Genomic DNA, 22,714 nt, shown 5'->3' with positions numbered 1-22,714 from the left:
TCTCTCCTCTGGAACATCCCTCGGAGAGAAAACTAAAAACTCCTCTATCCTCCTACGAAGCTTATTTTGAGAGAAAACTCCAAAACTAAAAACTTCTCTTCCCAGACGGAAGAGAAGAAGAAAAACTGACTCTCGAAATGTGCGGCTCTCCCACGAATAAAAACAAACCAATTCGAAACTTCACTCCACGCTCACAAAAGAAAACATTCCTTCCCTACCTAATCAACTCCACCGAAAACAAAAGCAAAGCCAACTATGGTTTGTCGGTTTCCTTTGACCAAGTGCACACGTTCACAAATAAGAGAGCAAACCAAAAATGTGTCTTTACACAATGGTCAAGTCTTCGCGGTCCCCACCTAATTGAGATGTTGGCCAGCCAAATGCAATTCAATTCCTTTTCATCATAGAAAGAAATGGACGTTGGTTTACACCATGCATATGGGCCAATTGTATAGAGTTTCCCAATAATCTTCTCAAGAAGGTTTCTGCTCCACTTTCTGAAAGTATATCCAAATACCAAATATAAATATATATTGACAATTAAAGCAATATTTGGCAAGGATAAAGAGGAGAATTAACAATAAAATTACTAACAATTAACACCCTATCAATTCCCCCCACACTTAAATCATGCTTGTCCTCAAGCATCGGAACACTAAACTCAACAATGGCTAACTCTCATTTCATTTACTGCCAAGCTACGCTTATCCCAAAATCAAGTTTTAGTGGCTAAGTGTCAAGACATATTTCTCCCGGTTAGCTCCTGAAATCATAGACTCGTCCAATTCATGGCTAACTTGTATAAGAAATCAAAATATTAAACTAGCAAAAGTTAGCAATTGGGTCAACTGAAAATCAAAATCTCAACATTGAAGAACAAGGATCGGCAGGCCAACATGATCATAAGCTTACTTATTATTTTCTTCTCTCTTAAGCTTACTTATTTTCGGCAACGGCGCCAAAAATTGACAGGTGTCGTGCCTGTGCAATAATAAATACCTGCTTAAGAAAAATAAATTTTCTGTGTATAGTAGTAAGCAGGGTCGAATCCACAGGCACTGGAAAAAATTTGATTCTTTTTAAATTCGAGACACGGGGGATTTTTATCAAAATGAAATTAAAAATAAATAATTAAACAATTTAACTAAAAATAATTAACCAAAAATAAATAATTAATTAATACAATTTCAAATAGCAATTAAATAAATGATAAATAAATTCTAGCCAAGGATACAACTACGCAGACACAGTCCATTCATCCGATCATTGATGCAAAGAAGGTTCACTTAATTTTATTAATAGGTTAGTTATAGTCGCCGATAAAATCTAACGACCAGCTTTTCCTTAATTTATTGATAACCAAAGTACGACCGTTGATTACCCCTAACCAGGAAATACTCCTAGGTACGACCGTAGGAATTAATTTCCTAATTGCATTAAAAACTAGAAAAGCCTAACCCAAATTAATAACGCGCTACGAGGGTTATTTAAATCAGATTGCATGTCCCCCTAGTATGTGAAAATACTAGTTGTCACTAATATTAATCAACTAAACAATTACGGATTTAATTGATTAATTTGACAAGAGATTAATAAGTCAAATTGCACATCGGGCCCTTGATATCCAATTAACAAAATAATCCCATGGAAATTAAAATAGAAAACATGCAAATATTAATAAATTAAGGAACACGTAAAATTAATTAGATCTCACAGATATTTGGGACTGCGTCTTCGCATTGATCCTTGACTAGAGGAGAAAATTAGCCACGCCTTATAAGAAAATCTTCACACAATTCAATTGAATTTAAAGACATCATCTTTCTTCGATAATTGAGAGAGTGAATAACAAAGCTCTCGGAAGAGAATAAGAAAATTGCACACTAGAATTCAACAAACCAAAACAACTCCCTATTCTCTCATCTGGAACATTCCTCGGAGAGAAAACTAAAAACTCCTCTATCCTCCTACGGAGCTTATTTTGAGAGAAAACTCCAAAACTAAAAACTTCTCTTCCCAGACGGAAGAGAAGAAGAAAAACTGACTCCCCAAATGTGCGGCTCTCCCACGAATAAAAACAAGCCGATTCGAAACTTCACTCCACGCTCACAAAAGAAAACATTCCTTCCCTACCTAATCAACTCCACCGAAAACAAAAGCAAAGCCAACTATGGTTTGTCGGTTTCCTTTGACCAAGTGCACACGTTCACAAATAAGAGAGCAAACCAAAAATGTGTCTTTACACAATGGTCAAGTCTTCGCGGTCCCCACCTAATTGAGATGTTGGCCAGCCAAATGCAATTCAATTCCTTTTCATCATAGAAAGAAATGGACGTTGGTTTACACCATGCATATGGGCCAATTGTATAGAGTTTCACAATAATCTTCTCAAGAAGGTTTCTGCTCCACTTTCTGAAAGTATATCCAAATACCAAATATAAATATATATTGACAATTAAAGCAATATTTGGCAAGGATAAAGAGGAGAATTAACAATAAAATTACTAACAATTAACACCCTATCAATCTCACTTCATCCTCATGCTAAGATAAAGGAATAATCAGGTCAGATCTAGTGGCCTATTCCAAATGAACTTCGACCCTTCTTTTTTTTTTTTTTGGCTGAGATAGCTTAACGAATTTGATCTCCATGCCTCACAAATGTTATGCAATGAAAGGTTAACAGAAGAGCTGCGCTGCCATGATTCGATAGCTAAGAGGGCATACTTTGAAATATATTACATATGTAAGAATTGATGCGCGTAAAGTTGGCCACATTTCAAATGATTTTTCTTTTTTAACCTATAAAATCCTCATTTCGAATATTTTTTTTCCCTTCAAATTTATGCCATATTTATTATTTAACAATCCCATTTCTCTAGAGTCAATTTATAAACTTTGAAGCATTCCAGATTTTGTGATGTAAGAGATTTTAATATAGTCCTAACAAAGACTTGAGGGTCCAGTTGTCTGGGAACAGATGTAACTCTTTCTTTCTTTTCTTTTCTTTTCCTTTGGTAGAAATATGTAATTCCAGGAAAAGCCAATTTTCATTTTGATTTGGAGTACAGATGTCCATTATTATGTTGTAAAGATAGAAAGAACAGTGTTGACTTGCAACTGCTACAGCTCATTGCTGTCCATATATATTAGTTTAACAGATGAGCCTTGTGTTCATCCAGGCTCTATCTCTGAAAACTCTTTTCCAAATTGCTACACAACTCCCACTTAGTATAAACCAAAAACTACTAGGATTAGATAAAACTTTTTTTTGCACGTACATCAATCATCAGTACTCGTGAGTGATCAATGGGTTCAAAATGCTTATTCTCCTCTCTCCTGATCTTGTTAGCTTGGATCATCACCTTTCCTATATGCCCAACAACTGGAGCATCATTAGCTAAGCCAGGATGCAGTGATTCCTGTGGCAATGTTCTCATCCCCTACCCATTCGGGCTAAGTCGTCGCTGCGCTGTCAATCAATCATACATCATAATTTGCAATTCTTCCAAGCCATATCTAAGCAACCTCAATCTTGAAGTGTTGAACATATCGTTAGAAAACCAAACAGTCACAGTAAATTCCTCGTTAGCTAGTTTTTGCAACGCTGATCAAGCCCAGAGAAATGGTAGCAGCACCAGCTGGATTAGCTCCGATCTTGCCGGAACCCCTTTCTTCTACTCACAAATATACAACAAAATGATGCTTTTTGGGTGTGGAAATGCTGTACTAAATCAAGCAGACAACAAGATCTTGTCCGGTTGCACGTCCACTTGTGAATTCATCGCTTCTGATCTAGCAACTTATAGTTCATCGAGGTGTTATGGGGTGAATTGTTGTGAAACAATAATTCCTTTCTACCTCTCAAAATACAATCTGAATTTCAGGGGTTCAAGATTCAACAGATCAGGACAGTGCTCAACTACGTTTTTGGTGGATCAAAACTGGTTACCAGAGAAATTTTCAGAATCCTTGCAATTTATTCCGGTTGTTTTGGCCTGGACTCTATCACAAGCTGATGCGACCGCCGTTGTTAATTGTACTTACGTCAGTGGCTCTTTTTACTTGGATTCCGGGGAACATGTGGAAAATTTTGTATGTGCATTTTGCGGCTCAGATATCAATCCATACCTACAATCAGAATGCGGCAGCCCTAGTAAGATATCAAAATATGGGTTTCTATTTCCATTCTTTTCTTGTTACTTTTCTGCATCTGATTAAATAAGGAACATCTTGTGTAACAATATCTATTTGTTTGCGTATGAAGGATTTATGACGAACGTGAAAGCAGCTGGACTTATTGGTAAGAAACCCTTCAGTTCTTTGTTTTACTGCGAGATTATAACTTTGGTGTTCTTAGAATGATATTAGATTGCAATAAGGAGCTTGATGATGTACATATGCTTGATTTTAACATTTCTAAATGTGTATCTATGGGATAAAAGGTAAAAATGATGTGTTATTCATTGACTTTACTCCCTAGGTACTTATTCTGACTAGTTCTTCTTCCCCTCATTCTTTAATTTCTTCTCTCTCTTTACCATTTTCCATCTCCCTACCCCTTTCCTCCTTTTTCCTTCAAGCTTCCTTCAAAATCCTATGACCAAGAAACACATGTCATAATGGTACGACAATTCAATCACCAAAGAAGAGTCTCTAGTCCAATAGTAATAGAACATTGAAAATTAAGATATGGTAGAAAAAAAATTGCCCTTCTATAAAAATTACATGTCATTTTTGTTACATTTACGTGACGTTATTCAAACTGTAAATTTCATAGTTACTATTCTATTAGCTAAATCTTGATCTTTAGAAGTTTGGAACGGTTATTTGCCCCTGTTTAGGTAGAAAATCAATTAGTAATCAAGACTGAAAATATTCCTTGTTTTCAAATTCTACGCCTTCTTGCACTAGGTAATTCAAAGATCTTTACATAAGAGAAAATATGCCATCGTTGACTTGAATAATTTTTCCTTAGATGGCTAGATTAGTTAAGTACTAGTTCTTCCTCTCCCATACCTTTTTATATCTTTTATCCTTTCCATTTTCCACCCGTCTACCCTTTCCAACTTTTTACTTCAACCTGTGACAAAGAAGTACAAGTGGTAGAACATTTGAACCAGTCACTCAATTGAAAACAAAATCCATGGGTAGAACATCAATTAAATATTAAGAAGGCGTTTTAAAACAAATTAAATTAAACAAATTCCTTGTTTTCAAACATGCACCATAGTAGACCTTGACTTGTCAAATAAATGTGATAACATACATTAGTCTACCAAATTGACAAAAACAAACCATCATGCCATTATAAATTTTGCAGGTGTTTTTATAAGCATAGGTGTTTTATTTCTCATAGCTGCTAGTTTTGCCGTGTACAAACTAGTAAAGAGAAGAAGAAACAAAAGGATCAGGGATAAGTTTTTTAAAAGAAATGGAGGTCTTTTATTACAGCAGCAATTATCTGCTGATGATAGTGTCATTAAAAGAACAAGGATTTTCAAAGAAAATGAGTTGGCCAAGGCCAGTGACCAATTCAGTGAAGATCGAATACTTGGAAGAGGCGGGCAAGGAACAGTTTACAAAGGAATGCTAACCGATGGAAAAATTGTGGCAATCAAAAGGTCAATGAAGGTGGATGAAAGCCAGTTAGAACCATTCATCAATGAGGTTGTCATTCTTTCACAAGTCAATCACAGGAATGTGGTAAAACTACTAGGTTGTTGCTTAGAGACAGAAGTACCTCTATTGGTATATGAATTCATCCCTAATGGAACGCTCTCTAGCCTCATTCATAATCATATCGATGATGAGTTCCCCTTCACTTGGAACTTCAGATTAAGAATAGCAGGTGAAATAGCAGAAGCTTTGGCATATCTACACTCGGCAATCTCAATTCCTATCTACCATCGAGATATCAAGTCAAGCAACATACTTCTGGATGAAAAGTACATAGCCAAGGTATCGGATTTTGGAACTTCAAGATCCATCGGAGCTGATAAAACTCATCTAACTACACTCGTTAAAGGAACTTTTGGCTACTTGGATCCGGAATACTTTCAGTCAAGCCAATTTACAGAGAAAAGCGATGTCTATAGTTTTGGGGTTGTTCTTGTTGAGCTCTTGACAAGAAAAAAGCCCATATCATCGTCTGAATCAGAAGAAGATGGTAACTTAAATTTGGCCACAAGGTTTTCAACGATGATGGATGAAAATCGTCTTGACAGTATTCTTGATTGTCAACTTCTAGATGAGAGCATTAAGGAAGAGGTTATTTCTGTTGCTAAACTGGCTCAAAGATGCCTAGATTCAAATGGAAAAAACAGGCCAACTATGAAGGAAGTAGCCATTGAGTTGGAAAACATTAGAAGGGCGGCAAATGGTTCAACTGTTCACAGCCAATTGTTCGAGAAAGGAGAGTGTGAATCTGTTTTTTCAGCTGATACTAAAACTTCGTGGACAACCGAAAATGATAGCAATAGGTTAGTTCCAGATGCCTGTCCACTATTGCTATGTGATACAATTTAACTTTGAAATCGTAAAATGTACAGGAGATTTTACCTTGAGATGTATAATCTTAGTTTTGCTATCATTGTGATTCTTTCTCTTCTTTCTTTCTTTCTTTCTTTTTTTTTTTTTTTTTTTGTACTTCTGATTTATCAAAGTAAGTTGATCCACGCCCACTGTTTATGGATTTGAATTCCCATGAAAGCAGGCTTGTACACTTATAAGCAAGTTATATTCCAGTCTAGGGAAACAAAAACATTTATGAAATTGAATGGGATTCTTAAAGTTTCTCGTCATACTACCTTTTTTTCTTCATTAGGAGCCATAGTTTTGTTACGTTGCTTTAATTTTCAATCAGTAAGTGTAATTGCTACTCTCATGTTGATATGTCATTAAAGAATTAAAAGATTCTCATACTAAATACGGAATTTGATTAAATTTCCTAATTCAAAATTTCTCTTGCTTCAAACAAGGCTTAATATGAACAAAACATGACAATTGTCAAGTCGCAAAATTCTTTCTTGTCAGATCTTCCCATTTACTCCTAATTTAAAGCATAAATAGTCTAGCTAAAGCATAAAAGGAAAGCTATGAGTAAAGAAATTTATGCTCAAACTGAATTTTGCTCAAGTTCCTTTTTTTTTTTTTTTGAAGGACTATACATTCAGTTGAATATCCGCTATGAAAATGGAAACAACTACCAGAGTAACTATTCAATTGCATCCAGTCTTTTATGAAACTGAAGTAGATATAAAGGTGAAGAAAAAACAGAATGGTATGAATATTTTTGTGAGCGAACTGCGAACTCATTGAAATTATACCTTGCATCTATCTAAACCTTCCCTAAGAATTTTCAATTGCTAGTTCTTTTTTTTTTCCCTCAGTCAATCAAATCACTGCTCCTAGCTAGAACATCATCAATATCTTCATTAGAAAGTTGCTGAAAATCCGGCAACTCCATATGCTCGGTTTGCTAAGGATTTCGGTGCAGCTGTTGATTCCCAGATTGCAGAAAGTTTGGTGGCACTGGATCTTGGAGATTTTCAGGATTGCCAAATGCTGCCTGATAAAGCTCATCCATCTTGTCGTCAATCATCCGCTGGTCTATACTTTTAGCTTGGCAATGCGGATTTGGCACCTCTGGATTGATCCCACCTTGCTGGAAATTTTGCGGCTCTAAATTTGGGAGACATTCAATTTGAGGAATATCTGGTCCAATTCCCTGCAGCTCATTTATCATCTCCTCAATCTCCTCACGACTTTGATTATCAACAACCTCTTGATGTTTGCTCCCATTTCCTTCTTCTCTTAAACCTCCAAGCCATTTTTCTCGTGCATTGGCTGAAATGTGCTGGTTGTTTTTCTTCTTCTCCACCTTCTTAGCCACATGGTTTTTATTCTTCTTCTCAACCTTCTTAGCCTCAGGTGTAGGGGGGAGCCGGTTCATCAGATTGTTGTAGGCAGTAGCAAAGAATTCCTCCAATTCGATTTGCAGTGGTGTCTTCTCTGCATTATCACCTGGGAAGCTTCTCGTGATCTTGAAGTTTGATCCATCTTCGAATTTGAACCCTTTCTGTTTCCTTTTACCCTTATCTGATGAGGATGGTTCGGATAATTTAACATAGTTGTGTCGTCCCTGTCCAAAAAAAAAAGGCAATATGGAGATCAATAGGATTTTGGACCGGTGAAAATTTTTTGTGAATATAACTACTGGTACTGCAAGTGTAAAATATTGTAGAGTACTTGAACTAGGTAAATCAAGTTAATTATACCTCATGCTGTTCTGCATCTTCCAACTTATTGATGCTTTTTATGTAGTCTACCACTTCAATTACAGATCGAAATGTTCTTGGGCTCGTCAGATGAGAATAAAACTGCAGTACAAAAATTGTTCATCATTTCTACATCCAACATGATACAAAGTACAGAAAAGCCTTCACCAATTATTAGCTTTTCCGTTTTTTTTCCCCTAAAAAGTAATGGTATTGTAAACACTAAAAACAAATCCTATGCAACTATTTTGCCAAGCTAAGTTTACACATTAAGGTGTACAAAATAGTCGGTCCATACCAATTGTATTTATCCTAAATCTATCCTAAATGAAAACGAGACAAAAAACAAGAATAGTTGTATATATGTACAGTCCCAATTATCATTATATTGCTAATTTCTTGTGGTTAATTTACACCTATAACTTTTCTGATACAAACATAATCCATAAATGTACAAATTTCTACTTCAGCAAAGCCTAGTGCTACTTGAGTTGAAAATGCAATGTACCTTATCTCTTGCACCATTGGGGCGTTGTCTCGTTTCCATCTTCCATCCTTTCAGCAGGTCAGGGAATGGTAACAGGGCCTCCTGATTCACGCCTGGTGCCATGTCTTCCACATCATAGTCAGAAGACTCAACCTGTACACACACACACATATATATATAGTCACAGGGACAACAACGTTACAAAACCATGGCATGATATAGTTTAACTATTTATGGTTTTGGAAGTCTAAAGAAGGCTGGCCTAGGGATGAACTCACATCATTGCATAACACTAAGGCAGCCTGATTCATGGAATCTTCAGGTAGTTTGACAAATTTGAAGTAAACGGATGAAACAGCTACAATTTTTGCTGAACTTAGACGTCTTCCCTTTTCTTTCTTCTGTGGAGGTTGTTCTTCAACCAGTTCAGGTGGCTGCTGCTGTTCATGGCTGGGAGGCAGCATTAGACGTTGTTCTTCAACCAGTACTGGTGGCTGGTGCTGTTCATGGTTCGGAGGTAGTATTAGTGAATACGGGACATTCGAAATTTGTGCAAATTTTTTTTTTGGGAAAAGAAAAAAATAAAGAATACAATCATATTTTTTATCTTCAATCTCAATTTCAAGGCATGAAAATGAACTGTTTTGCAAAAAGAAGGGATCCAATTAACTAAATGGCAAAAAACCTTAAGAGACCATTAAACCATTGTGATTGCCAAATGACTTGCAAATCTATAAGTACAATTAATCCATCCCGAAGTGCCTTTTTTCTTTGCTCTTATTTTCCTCTCTCTCTCTCTCTATTTTCCATTTCTTTGCCCACATTTTGAGTTGTTTTGAAATTTTTCTTTTTCTTTCTCAATTTTCAAAATCCTTTTAGGATGAAATAATTTCACCTCAAGATAATAAAATCCAATTCATGCAGTTGACACGATTGAAAGAATGGTTATCACTGACAGATCTTCAAGTTGAATGACTTATTTGAGAAATTCTTCTTGTAATTAGTTGTTGAGTGAAAAAACCTCTTGTCACAGTATTAGCGACTTTTAAAAGAAGTCCTTGCAACAATACCTCAGGTCTCACAGCATTTTCTGGCCACACAACGGAAACGGGATTGGCCATTACCACTCCATTTTCTTGTTGCACTGCTACATCCAAATGCTGCCAAATGCAAAAATGGTGCAAGTCAATTCCAAAACGTACAAGAAGAATGAAATCTATATCGAAGTTAAATGTAAATGAGAAGTTAAAACTTTAACAAATTCTAGATTTTTTCTATCTTTTAAGAGAAAGGAACAAGAAAACTACTTGAGTGTTAGAAAACTCTTTTCTTTGATTGTCACCATCTCTTTGTTCATTCAAGCCAGGTATGGGAACAAAGGGTGTTATCGCCCAGGTGCTAGTGATATTATTGGAATTCTGACTAAAGTGAGATGCCATTTCTCAAAAGATACAAGAAGAGATAAATTCAAAAGAGCCCAAAAGCTAGACAGAAAATAAAGATTGCTATTGATGAAGAAGGAAGAAATGACAACTCTTGAGAACATATCCCAGTTGGCTAAGGAGGCAGTTTTATAGTGCTAATGAGACAAAATCAAATGTGAATGTACTCATACCTCAATTTAATGAGCATTTTGGTATGTAAATTAATGGGACTTTCCAAGTTTAATCTGCCTTATCTTCTACTTTGTTCCTGTCTAAATTATTCTTTGATAGCACAAACTTAGTAGAGATTTTTGTAATTATTATCTCAATAAAAGTTTTATGATGTTAATATGTGTTTTTAAGTTTCCTTACCATATTACAGCTCCAGGGGAAAATCTCTTTCTACATTGCCTGGATTAGGATAGAAATGTCACCCCCTTTTGGAATGGCATTGCCTGGACTGTGGACACTTTATTGTACCAGATTAATAATACACTGTATATATACATCATATTTGTGCATTCTATAAGGGGAAAATTTTTTAATGCATGATGCCACAATTTTCTCTTTAATGACATTTGGTCATGTACGTAGTAGTGTTGTGCCTTAATATGATGATTCAGCTAGCTTAACAAAACCACAATCAGCATAATAGGAAAAAAATCAGGTTCAAGAAATAGAGAGCTAGCTTTCAATGTTGATTATTATGTTACTAATGTAAAGAAAGAGAATAAAATGTCCCATGGCCAGAAATAATATATATCCATATTCTATTTCTCCCAGCTTCATTGCACAAAATCTCAAACCAGATAAGAACAATTAATACTTGAGCTGGTTAATTTTCAACCTACTATTTTATGCAGAACCTAGGCCTTTCAAGTGTTTGCCTGTAGTTTATCAGAATGTGGATTCAAGGATTAGTTACAATTTAGTCAATGAACCACCAATGCCTCTCCTGATGATTGGCTGAGACTTTGGCCATTAAGATTGGCTGAGAATTTTGCCATCAAGATTGGCTCAGACTTGAGAGGCAGTCAATTTGGTGTATTTCCAGACGTGTAATTAAACTAATTTACAAGTATGGAGATTCAAAGTCCTCTAGATAGGTAAAAGATATAGGCTCATGGGCATCTTCAAACCATGGATATAACAGGATTTTTCAGTGTAAATACATATATCAAAGCTATTGTTTCACAATAAATTTTTGTTTATGCTACAAAAGAAAATCTAAGCTCTGCACAAATTTCATGGCCATTAACCTTAGGTTTAATTAGCGTTTGTGCTAAAATCTTTATCCTGGCTTTAAGCAAAGCTAAAACTTGGAAATTTCAATAATTTATCTTAGGTTTTCTCCATAGCTAAAAGTGGCAAAATTTTGGGTAAATCTGGTGGTCTTATAAACCTAATGACTCAAATTTTGTCACATCTTCAATAGTTGAATTTGTGAGACAGTGTGATAAATTTTGAATCACTAGATCTACATAAAACATCTACGTACCCAAGTGTTTGCTACTGAAAGTAATTAAACTTAAGTTTATCAATATGAATATGGATCCTCTAAGGTGCTATATATTGTGCTCGGAGCTTGAAACTCAGAGCAAACTTTCGTTACTTAAAATTCAAAAGGACAACCATGTAGAATTTTGTTGTTTGCCCAATAAGTGAATAGTTGGCTTATATATAGCTAGATTTAATTAAACTAATTTCCATCTCTCTTTATTATTATTATTATTAAGCTTCCCATCCCTCCCCACATTTTCTCTACCCCTAATTGCCATATATAGGAGACCCTTTGAGGTATAGTCTATTAAGTGGGTCTTCAAACCCTCGTTTTGTTCTAGTGAAATCGATGTTTTCTTTTTGTATATAGAGCATGTCATTATAGTACATATAGTAAGCAAAGGAAAGGAAAGGAACACTACCCCCCTCATTTCGCTCTCCCCCCTCCCAACACCCTCCCGAGGGTATCTTCTAACTGCTAGCTCAATAGCTCTATTGGAAGAATTACTTCAGTTAAGAGGAAGAACTCTTAACTCTAGTTCAGTCGGGTACATCTATATCCAGCAACTCCAAGCTCTAATAGCTTGAACTTCTTTAGCTACTATAGTCGGCATTTGTGCGCTAGTAAGTTTCTTTTTTGGACAACATAGTACATGCGGGCATGCAGGTCTATTGATAGTTTTCTATGAATCTACGAAGTTCAGTTCGATATTTCGTATCTCCTTTCGAGCTATCTCTGTAGCTACAAATGCAGGTGAAGCACGCCCGTAGGGCGAGCTGTCTCGTTGATAGATCATACATTAGGAGATTAAAACTAAAGATCTTCTTAAGTAAAGTGTCAATTTCAGAAAGTTTTACTATGAATGAAATATCAAAAGAAATGGACATTCTATTCCACATAGATTTGGTTTCACTAAAATAATGGAGAACCATTTTGTTTCAGATCCCAAAGACTCCATTTGCATTTTTTTTCCCCAGAAAATGGAAAACAACCCAAAATGATTTTAGGCCACAAAAAGATTCAGGATGATTTTGGGCCGTTTTGGAATACAATAGGGTCGTATGAACAGCAAAATTTACACTCAACGTCTTGGAAGTTCCCTCGTCTTCTTCCACTCAGGCCCTTTTGTTGGAGTTTATTTATTTTAATGGTCAACCACCAACAGAGTTTCTTGGTAATGTCTTGGTCCTATAGAGGGACCTACATGTTAATTTTCGTGGTCCTGGCGGGTCTTCGTACAAATCTCACGTCAAATTCCATCCTCGTGGTAATAACTTGTTCACACATTGAAAGGAAAGCTTTTGCATTTTTATGGCCAACACTCTGTTTCTTTCTTTTCTTCTCTGTTCTTTTTTACAATTTCTTGCGTGCTTTTATTGTCATAGTGAGCATCCACTAGAAAGGAAATTATGGGAAGGGCACAAACCTACGACACCAGTTGAAAAGAAATGGGATAATTTCATAAATCTCCTTTGAGGTTTCTGAAAGTTTCACTTAGCATCCCTCAACTTTGAAAAATATCACTTGTCTCCCTTATTTTAAACTTATTGTAACATTGTCAACCCATTTGAAAACATTATATTTAGCAACTCATTTTTTGGATAGAGGAGATGTTTTCATTCTAAAAGTGCCCTTTGTTGTCTTACTTTTTTATCAAAATTGTAAGCATGTTATAAAATGTTAAAATAAAGATATACTATACAAATGTGTAATAAAGACAAAAAAAGAAGATTATTCCTTTATTGTAAAGTGTTTTTGGTTAGTTTGAAAGGTTTTTCAAAATTTTTAATTTTTTAAGATTTTCTGAATTTCTTTTCTAGATCGATGGCATGTAAATCATAAAAAGACAAAATGTTTATGTTCACAAACTCATTTTGAGGTTTTTTCAAAGACAACAAGTCATATTTTTTAATTCGAAAGTAGTTATGGATGACATTAAGGATTTATGAATTGTGTACAAATTTTTTGAATTCTCCAATTCTTTGACTAGATCAATGGCTCGAAAACTTAAATAAGATAAAATTCTTAACTATAAATTTAAAAACTCATTTGAGGAGTTTTCAAGGTGCAAAATGTTGTTATCTTCATTGTAAAATTCTCGGGCAATTTTTAAGAATTTTCTAAATTATTTAGAATTTCAAAATTTTATCATATTTCTTGTGCAAACTAACGGCACAAAAATTAATAATAGGTCTTTCAACATGATTAGCACTTTGTAATTCCTAATTAAAAATCACATTGGCCAAGTGTTCAAAATTTAAGCGATTAACTATATTTGTTATGTAAACAAAATGGTTCACAAGAAAAGGGACAATATTAGAATGAAAATATATTCTCTATCCACAAATGAACTTTTTTAATAATATATTTTGAAATGGGTTGGCAATGTTACAAAAATTTAAAAACAAGGGAGACAAGTGATATTTTTTGAAGTTCAGGGATGCAAAATGAAATTGTTACAAATCTCAAGGGAGCTTTTTGAAATTATCCCAAAAGAAATTATTGGGAGAGCGCAAACCTACGACACCATGAGACTTTTTTTATATTCTTAATGCATTTTTTCCTTTTTTTTTTTTTTTTTCTCAATTTCACCAAATTAAATTTTAATGTTTGTAGATGTGTCCCTTTACTTAGAGGATCTCCCCATTCTACCATGCAATATAATCCTCTCTCTCTAGAGGATAACACGTTCTGTATTTGGAGAAAACTTTTTGCAAGAGAAGGACATTTTTTATGCAAACTGATCTCTTAGGGAACTTGACAAATAATTCTAACATCCATTTTGACTTTTCGAAATGTATACCGTGTTTCAAAGACGTAATCGTCTTTGTTTGTGTTGGAAAGAAAATGAAAGGCCTTGCAAAGTTTTTCCACGTACGAACGTCCCAACTACGTTGCCACCATATCTAAGAAATGCCTGAGAAAGTATTACTTCATTTTTTGGAGAAGGAAGGAATAGCGTGTTATATGGTGAGGATGGAATTGGTATGCTGATGCCAACATTTCCTGAGGTCCAAATTTGTTCTATTAGTCACTTGTATGTATGAGAAACTATTTTACTTGCTCTGAGAAAAGTAAGCAAAAGTTTAATTCCATGAAGACTGGACTTTGGCTCCTCCATGAGGAAAGAAAAGGAGGAAGAAGATATAAGAAAGAAGTGATAGACTTTATTTTGGTTTGGAGAATAGCCAAGAAACCAAAGGTTTCCAATGAATACCAAATTATCAGCTTAGTGTCTTTCATTCTTTGTTAAATTCATTATCTCAAAGCAAAAACCTGCAAAGTTCTCGTATTTTCTCAAAATTTTCTCTCTTCTTTTTTTTTTTAATTTGTAAACAACCATAAATTTTATGATCAACAAATGTCCGCATTAATAGCGCAATTAACAAAGTCAAGATTAGTATGACTTGAGTTAATATGACCCAATTAGAATGATCCAAAAAGTCTCAAAATCAATTTTATTTTGAGAAAAAAGTTTCTAAAAATGCCTTATCAGTTATCACCTAACTCGGTAACAGTACACAGAAAGGAAATTTCCAGTAAGTGACTTGGTTGACTTGTTCAGTTCATTTGCTCTATTAAACCTTTCATTCCTACGATCTCTAAAATGCTTTTGCTTCTTTTGCCACATTGATTTATACCTGTGAAGTAAACGCAGGACTAACTTAACTACAAGTTTACCACGTTAAGCTTGTTGTTAAAGAAAATGGCAGGTGTGAGGAAGCTGCAATTGGAAAGAACTCTATCGATACAATCATGCTTCCCTGAGAGCTTCTCTGGTCCAGGCTCAGGAACTTCTGATCAGGCAACCGGCTATGCTACTGCCACCATTCCACAACATGTTGTTTCGGTTCTGCTTTCTTACAATGTACCCGTTGGAGATCAATCTGATCACATCATCCAGAATGGGATGGAACTTGATAATAGGACTGTTTCTGCACAGATGCTCCATCCTCCATACTGGGAAGCCAGTTGAGTATTTCTTGTTCAATTTTGCTCTTGATTCTTGAATTTATGCTTCTGTTTCACACAATTTACCGAAAGCCCTTCTCATTTGTCTTCAATGTATGGCATTTTTGTTCATATTTTGCCTTTCAACACTATACATTTTTCAAGTCATATTGTATGATTAAGATTATGGTCAAGCATTACTTGTTGGAAAAAAAAAAGCTAATCTTAATAGATTGTTAGGGTACAAAGATGCATGTTCTGAAGTTAGGAGCTTGGGAAGAACGATTAGTCGGATCACAAACAACCACTTGAGGGGTTGTTTTACAATTAACTCTGTTGCATTATCAAATGGAACAATGAAGAAAAGAGTTTCTATTCAAGTTCTTTTCTGAAGCGGCTGTTTGTGTGGCCAGTGTTTGCGTGGGGCTGCGGGCAGGAAAAAGAGTGGGAGAGGTGGAATTCATCACAGCAAGAATATAACCTCATTCTAGGAAGAGGGATGAAGGGATTGATAATTAGGATATAATCTACCCTTGGTGTATACCATTGAGTCTATCACTCTTGTCACAGACTTTTCATATTCCTGAGTGAGTAAAGTCTTTTAAGAGTTCTTTTGCAGAACTTCTGACGCAACCTACTATGCTATTGGACGATTAATGTTTTGAATACATCTCAGACAGGAGACAAGTAGAATAAATTCCATTTATTTCACCAAAATTTGATTTTTGCAGTTAGTCTAAAGAAAATTCCTTTGGCGTGTGTTTAGACTGCAACTTTGGCGCTCTTAAAAGTGCTAAGTTCCAGGATCAGTGGATTATATTTATGACTCTTGTGGTTTTGAAATGCAGGCACTCCATCTGCCAAAAATCTTACCATTTACGTACCCTTGTACCAAGCTGCACTTAAGGGTGATTGGGAAAGGGCTAAAGCATTTATGACAAGGCATCCTGGGGCTTTAACCGCAACAATCACTAAAGGCTGGGAAAGAGCTCTCCACATTGCTGCTGGTGCCAAACAAGTCAAGTTTGTTGAGGAGTTGGTTGAATTAATGGATCCACCAGAATTGGCTGCACAAAACAAATTTGGTAACACGGCACTTTGCTTTGCAGCAGCATCTGGAATTACAAGGATTGCAGAATTGATGGTGGCAAAGAATAATGAATTGCCAATGGTGAGGGGTAGTAAAGGAGTTACACCCCTTCACATGGCAGCCTTACTAGGTTATAGAGATATGGTGTGGTATCTTGTGTCAGTAACTGATCCTCAATGTTTAACCAAAGAAGACTACGTTAGCCTGATTATTGCAACTATAAGTACCGATCTATATGGTAAGACAATATTATCATTTAATATTTGACTAATTCCAAGGGTAAGTGGATAAGGCTCATTTGGTTTCCCTTGCTGTCCTCAGATGTAGCTCTGCATATAATTCAATGCAAACCAGAATTGGCAGTTGAACGTGATCCTAACGGGGAGACAGCACTTCATGTTTTGGCACGAAAGCCTTCAGCATTCTGTTCCAAGAATGGACTGGGAGTCTGGCAGAGATGCATTTACCCTTGTAGGTTAATCTATTCCCATTGACACCTTCAACCATAGTCTCCTTTGTGTATTTTCTAGTAAAAGTATGTCTTGCAATTCAAGTTCGTCCAGCAAATCTATTACTTTCAATCAGTTGAAATTTCAGGTTATGGAAGACTAAATTTGTTTTGACATGTTTCTTTTGTCTATGGTATAAATGAATAAGGTTATCAAGCATTGCCATTTCTACCGTAGTAAGCCATGCTCAGAACAACTTTCCTTTCATGCCAACTATAAGAAAATATTAAAGGAATAGAAAACTCTGAATAAGAATGCAAGGTCATGGTATGCCCTGCACACTCACTTCCTCTCACACATGCACTGAAACTGCTAAAATGAAACCTTGATATGCAAGACAAAGTGTCTTTACACCAGTGCAGTTATCATGCAATTATTGGCATGGTGTTGAAGATTAGTTATGTGTAGGGAAAACAAACTAGCAGTCAGAATTTATGCATTTTCATGTGAACCAATTATACTAGTGGTCACCAAGCAGTTACATGTGCTAAGATATTTTCTCAGGGGTCAAACTGCACCTATGGAAGAAATCTTCTTATAAGTTTAGCAAGACGGTAGACCAGAATGACAAATGTACCAGAGGTGAGTAAATGCTGAAGCGTATACATTTACACCATATGTTGGAGGGGATAAAATTTCTGACTGACAGAATCTAAGGGAGAGACAAGTATTTTCTGCTCCAAGAAACTACTCTATTTATCTCCATTTTCTGGGAACTCAGCATTATAAAGTAAAAACTGAGTATCAGTCAGCATTTGATCTATTTTACAGTTAGTGAACATATTCCTAAATATATCTTTGCAGCGCACCTATTGTTCGATAGACTTCTTCATCGTGCAACAGAAAAGATAGGTAATGCATTGTTAACAACAGTTCTTGTTTTTTCTTTTTTGAGCAACTGACTTGAATCAGCTAAGTGGGCTAGGTTTTGTTTTACGAATGTTAGGAATCCAAGAAGTATTTGAGAGAAAACTGAAGCACTTCCAAGCTCTCGAGTTATTGAAATGCATTTGGAAACAGGTTATGTTGTTGGATGACTCGCAAATTGGGAAGTTACTCAGAGGTCCATCAAGACCTCTTTTTGTTGCTGCGGAGTGTGGAAACTTTGAGTTCATTGTTGAGCTACTGCGCTCCTATCCTGATCTCATTTGGAAGGTGGATGAACAAAGCCAAAGCTTCTTTCACATTGCAGTCATACACCGCCAAGAAAGGATCTTTAAACTAATTTACCAAATAGGAGCTCTTAAAGATTTGATTACATCTTACAAAAGCACAAATAACAGTAACATATTACACCTTGCTGCTAAGTTAGCAGCCCCAAATAGATTAAACATAGTTTCAGGAGCAGCCCTACAAATGCAGAGAGAGTTACTATGGCTTAAGGTAACTGACTTAGTTCACACATGTTGTCTACTTTCCTAGATTTAACTTGCTTTCTGTAATTGTTTAACTATGTTATTACTTTGACCATTAAAAGGAGGTAGAGAAGAATGTCCAACCGTTGTATAAGGAGATGAGGGATTCAGAAGGACGAATGCCACATATGTTATTCACTCAGGAGCACAAGGCATTACTTAAAAGTGGAGAAAGGTGGATGAAGGATACTGCCTCATCATGTATGCTTGTTGCTACACTCATAACCACTGTGATGTTTGCAGCCATCTTCACAGTACCTGGAGGCAATAATGATGAGACAGGCACACCAATTTTTCTCAAAGACAAAGCTTTCATAATCTTTTCCATATCCGATGCACTTACTCTCTTCTCATCAGTGACTTCAATCTTGATGTTCTTGTCTATTCTCACTTCACGGTATGCAGAAGTAGATTTCATGGAAACATTACCAAAGAGGTTGATCATTGGCCTTATGACACTCTTCTTCTCCATAGCTTCCATGCTTATAGCTTTTAGTGCAAGCTTTTCAATTGTACATGGCCATAAGATAGCATGGATTATCATTCCAGTGGCGCTAGCTGCTTGTATTCCTGTCTTGTTATTTGCATTTTCTCAGTTTCCCCTGGTAGCTGACATGTTTCATTCAAGTTATGGTTCAGGAATATTTGCCCAGGAACCTACAGATGTTCTTTTCTAGATCAGCTAAATGAAAATAATTATGGACTACTGTTGGATTCATATGTATTCTTTTCATTGTACTCACTACTTCAACAGTCATTCCATCCAATAAATCCAGGTCTTTCCATTTCATTAAATGTATTCTTCCATTTTAGCTGAGCATTAAAGAAGACTTATCTACTGAATGCACCTTTCAATTGATATCTCTCTCGTCGCGAATCTCTCTCTCTCTCTCTCGACTCTCTCTAGCTCTCTCTCTCTATATGCTCTCTTCCTGCGTTTACAAATTCTCAGAAAATACTAGCCTCTTGCGAAATCCATTCCATGATTTTCACAAGTCAAATACACGTAAAAGACCACAGCATTCAAGCAGGCATTACAAGAAATTCAGAGATATTTGGCAGGACAGCCATGAAACATGGGGCCACGACTAAGACTTTGTAAACCATTGTTAATTGAATCAAATAGATTCAGGTAAAATTAAAGCATCCGATAACAACCCCCCCCCCCCCCCCAATAGTTATGTATAAAGTTTATAAATGGCCACATAACTCCTTTATAGTTTTACGTAAAGTGAAAAATGAATTGAATATGTAATTAATTACGGCAATTAGATCATACCTGCTTTAAAAGGTGCGCATGATAAAATCATAATATCCACTTAACTCCTCATAATTTGTGTAAATATCCACTTTATCTCCTATAATTTTTGTATTTATCTGTGCAGTCCTCTTATGGTTTTGTACAAGCTGGCTAAGTCATTGTTTAATTTAGTATTTAAGTAAAAGCAATATTGGTATTTCAACTAATTATGACATTACATAGACTATTTTTCTTTAAATTTTTAATTTACATAAAATTGTAGAGAGGTGAAATGAATATTTTAAAATGTTAGAATATAATATGGTTATAGATGAAACTACGAGAGAGTTATTAATAGTTTACCCATGATTTCAAATGTTCTTGCACTTTTGTAAAAGGTATGTACCTCAATCACGTCGTCCAAATATTTCCAGTGACCGCAAGTACCGACTTTATCTGAGGGAGAAAAGTTGTTCCACAACTTTGAAAAAACAAAAAAGCTAGGGGAGGGGTTGACTAATGAAGATCAAACTTTAAGAAGTTAGACCACAGGTGCAAGCTTTTCCCATAAACCCTATCTGCTTTCAAATTTTATTATCCTTTGACCACATGTGCAATTTCCACTTTTTGGTCACTGGTGCCCCAATTGTGTACTGAAACTTGGCAACAGAGGATGTGCTCCTAAACTAGGCATGTTGCATCTTATTTATAGCAAGGTAAATACAGAACAGTAACACTTAATAGAGGGATTAGAACTGGCTCAAAAAATACCTTAAGGGATAACCAGCGAATGAGAGTAAACCTTGGGGAGGCTTACTGCAATAAACTTAAGTAAGGTCAAATCCTATGGAAACTGATGGAATCGGAAACTTCACCGTTTTCCATCGTTCTTTGCCACAGTTTTTGAGGTTGTGAGCCAATCAGCACAGAACACAGCCTGAATCTGTTGCTTCCCCCAAGAGAAAGTGAACCAAGAATTCCTAAAACTTTAACACCTGAAAATATGAAGAATGAGCTGGTCTTTGTTGCAGCACCAGGAAGAGGTCATATTGTTTCCGAGATCGAATTTGCAAAGCGCCTATCTGAAGTTGACCGAGGAATATCAGTAACTGTACTACTCATGAAGTCATCATCACTAGATCTTGATTCCTTCATTCAAGAATTGGCTGCCTCTGTTAGTAGCTCTAATATACAATTCATCAGCTTACCTAAGGTAGATCCACCACCTTCCGAATTGAAGAGTTCAAATGAGAGCTACTTTGCTGCTTACATAGAGAAGCATAAGTGTCTTGTCAAAGATGCAATAATTAACCATGTTCTGCCCAAATCAGGAACTCACCTTGCAGGGTTAGTGATTGATTTATTTTGCAGTTCAATGATTGATGTAGCGAATGAGCTTGGTATTCCTTCTTATGTCTTCTGCACCTCAAGTGCTGCGTTTCTTGGCCTTGTTCTTTACCTCCCAATTCGTCATTCCCTGATTGGAACTGAATTTAGCATCTCTGATCCCGATTCCAGCATTTGCTAACCTTGTACCCTCTGGAGTTTTACCATCTTTTCTGTTCAATAAACATGGTGGTTATTCGTCATTCATAAGTCATGGTACGCGGTTTCAAAAGGCAAAAGGATTCATCATAAACACATTTGCAGAATTAGAATCCCATGCCATTAATTTTCTAACATCAGATAAGGAATCACCTCAAGTTTACACAGTTGGACCTGTGATAAACCTTGACATAACAAAAAAGCTTTCTGAGTCTGATCGAAAGATTATGAAATGGCTTGATGATCAGCCCTCGTCGTCTGTGGTTTTTCTCTGCTTTGGAAGCATTGGAGGTTTTGAGCCACCCCAGTTAGCAGAAATAGCAATTGCTCTAAAGCAGAGTGGACATAGATTCTTGTGGTCTGTCCAGCCTTCACCACCAAAAGACTTCACTGCAAAACCAAAAGTCTACGCCAATTTTTCAGATGTTCTGCCAAAAGGGTTTCTGGAAAGGACGAAGGATAGAGGACTGGTGTGTGGTTGGGCACCACAAGTGGAGATTTTGAGACATCATGCAGTTGGAGGCTTTGTTTCTCATTGTGGTTGGAATTCTATCCTGGAAAGCTTGTGGAATGGTGTACCTATTGCAACATGGCCTGTTTATGGTGAGCAGCAATCTAATGCATTTCAGTTGGTGAAGGATCTGGAACTAGCTGTAGAATTGACATTGGATTACCGCTTTGAAAACTCTGATGAGATTGTAGTGGCAGATAAAATAGAGAAAGCCATTAACTGGTTAATGGATTCTGAAAATCCAGTAAGACAGAGGGTCAAAGATTTAGGAGAAAAGGGTAGAAAGGCATTGATGGATGGTGGCTCCTCATTAATCTCGTTTGGGCGCTTTATTGCAGATATTTCTGTGAACAGATTATGAACAACCAACTAATGCTCTGAGTCAAGCTTCAAGTTAGGTGGTTTAGTTTGTTTTGGTGATAGCAGTCCATCATCAGATCTAATGTTCTTGGTATTGATTGTCTTCTTCACTAACTGTTGTCAACTCAGTTAAAAATTACTACTATTATCTAGACTTTGCATTGTTTAATTTGTAACATCACTATTACAGGCATTACTGGTAACATTTCTTTACTTCCCAACAATTCCATATAAGGAAATTAAGTTGCAGGAAATCCACTCACTGTCTGGTTTTTGCACTTTGTGCTTTAGAAATCAACAGTATGTCTGATTTCTTTTCCTTATGATTGCAGTCCCACTGGACTGCTTGGATCCATGGAGAAATATGTTGGTGTGATACATGATATCATATACCTCTAGTAT

The 22,714-nt window shown here is 36.0% G+C and overlaps 3 protein-coding genes and 1 pseudogene across 3 annotated transcripts; all 4 read left to right on the top strand.

The window, feature by feature from the left end:
• The first annotated feature begins 3,309 nt into the window (after window positions 1-3,309).
• Window positions 3,310-4,221, top strand: LOC113750317 (wall-associated receptor kinase-like 6). The gene has a single exon (XM_027294309.1). The coding sequence runs from the start codon at window positions 3,310-3,312 to the stop codon at window positions 4,219-4,221; it is 912 nt and encodes a 303-aa protein (XP_027150110.1).
• Window positions 3,899-6,548, top strand: LOC113749962 (wall-associated receptor kinase-like 1). The gene is made up of 3 exons (XM_027293855.1): window positions 3,899-4,156; window positions 4,268-4,303; window positions 5,324-6,548. The coding sequence occupies exons 2-3, from the start codon at window positions 4,273-4,275 to the stop codon at window positions 6,526-6,528; spliced, it is 1,236 nt and encodes a 411-aa protein (XP_027149656.1). The 5' UTR covers window positions 3,899-4,156; window positions 4,268-4,272; the 3' UTR covers window positions 6,529-6,548.
• An 8,711-nt stretch (window positions 6,549-15,259) lies between these two features.
• LOC113749805 (ankyrin repeat-containing protein At5g02620-like) lies at window positions 15,260-19,451 on the top strand. The gene is made up of 7 exons (XM_027293665.1): window positions 15,260-15,662; window positions 16,491-16,970; window positions 17,054-17,203; window positions 17,746-17,823; window positions 18,046-18,093; window positions 18,188-18,624; window positions 18,719-19,451. The coding sequence occupies exons 1-7, from the start codon at window positions 15,398-15,400 to the stop codon at window positions 19,331-19,333; spliced, it is 2,073 nt and encodes a 690-aa protein (XP_027149466.1). The 5' UTR covers window positions 15,260-15,397; the 3' UTR covers window positions 19,334-19,451.
• A 1,236-nt stretch (window positions 19,452-20,687) lies between these two features.
• Window positions 20,688-22,517, top strand: LOC113749880 (annotated as a pseudogene).
• Window positions 22,518-22,714: the final 197 nt, after the last annotated feature.

This window comes from Coffea eugenioides, chromosome 10, assembly GCF_003713205.1.
Source record: "Coffea eugenioides isolate CCC68of chromosome 10, Ceug_1.0, whole genome shotgun sequence".
In the NCBI taxonomy this organism is placed as follows: Eukaryota; Viridiplantae; Streptophyta; class Magnoliopsida; order Gentianales; family Rubiaceae; genus Coffea; species Coffea eugenioides.
Note: the sequence above shows the minus strand (reverse complement) of the source record. Positions and strands in the feature narration are given on the sequence as shown.

What these genes read in the sequence shown, in the direction of transcription:
- LOC113750317 (XM_027294309.1), top strand. Translation starts at nt 3,310, where the DNA reads ATGGGTTCAAAATGCTTATTCTCCTCTCTCCTGATCTTGTTAGCTTGG.
- LOC113749962 (XM_027293855.1), top strand. Translation starts at nt 4,273, where the DNA reads ATGACGAACGTGAAAGCAGCTGGACTTATTG. An exon ending in GAAAGCAGCTGGACTTATTG is followed by an intron (nt 4,304 to 5,323) that starts GTAAGAAACCCT and finishes TAAATTTTGCAG; the next exon opens with GTGTTTTTATAAGCATAGGT.
- LOC113749805 (XM_027293665.1), top strand. Translation starts at nt 15,398, where the DNA reads ATGGCAGGTGTGAGGAAGCTGCAATTGGAAAGAACTCTATCGATACAA. An exon ending in GCAGAGATGCATTTACCCTT is followed by an intron (nt 17,204 to 17,745) that starts GTAGGTTAATCT and finishes ATATTTTCTCAG; the next exon opens with GGGTCAAACTGCACCTATGG. An exon ending in GAATGACAAATGTACCAGAG is followed by an intron (nt 17,824 to 18,045) that starts GTGAGTAAATGC and finishes ATATCTTTGCAG; the next exon opens with CGCACCTATTGTTCGATAGA.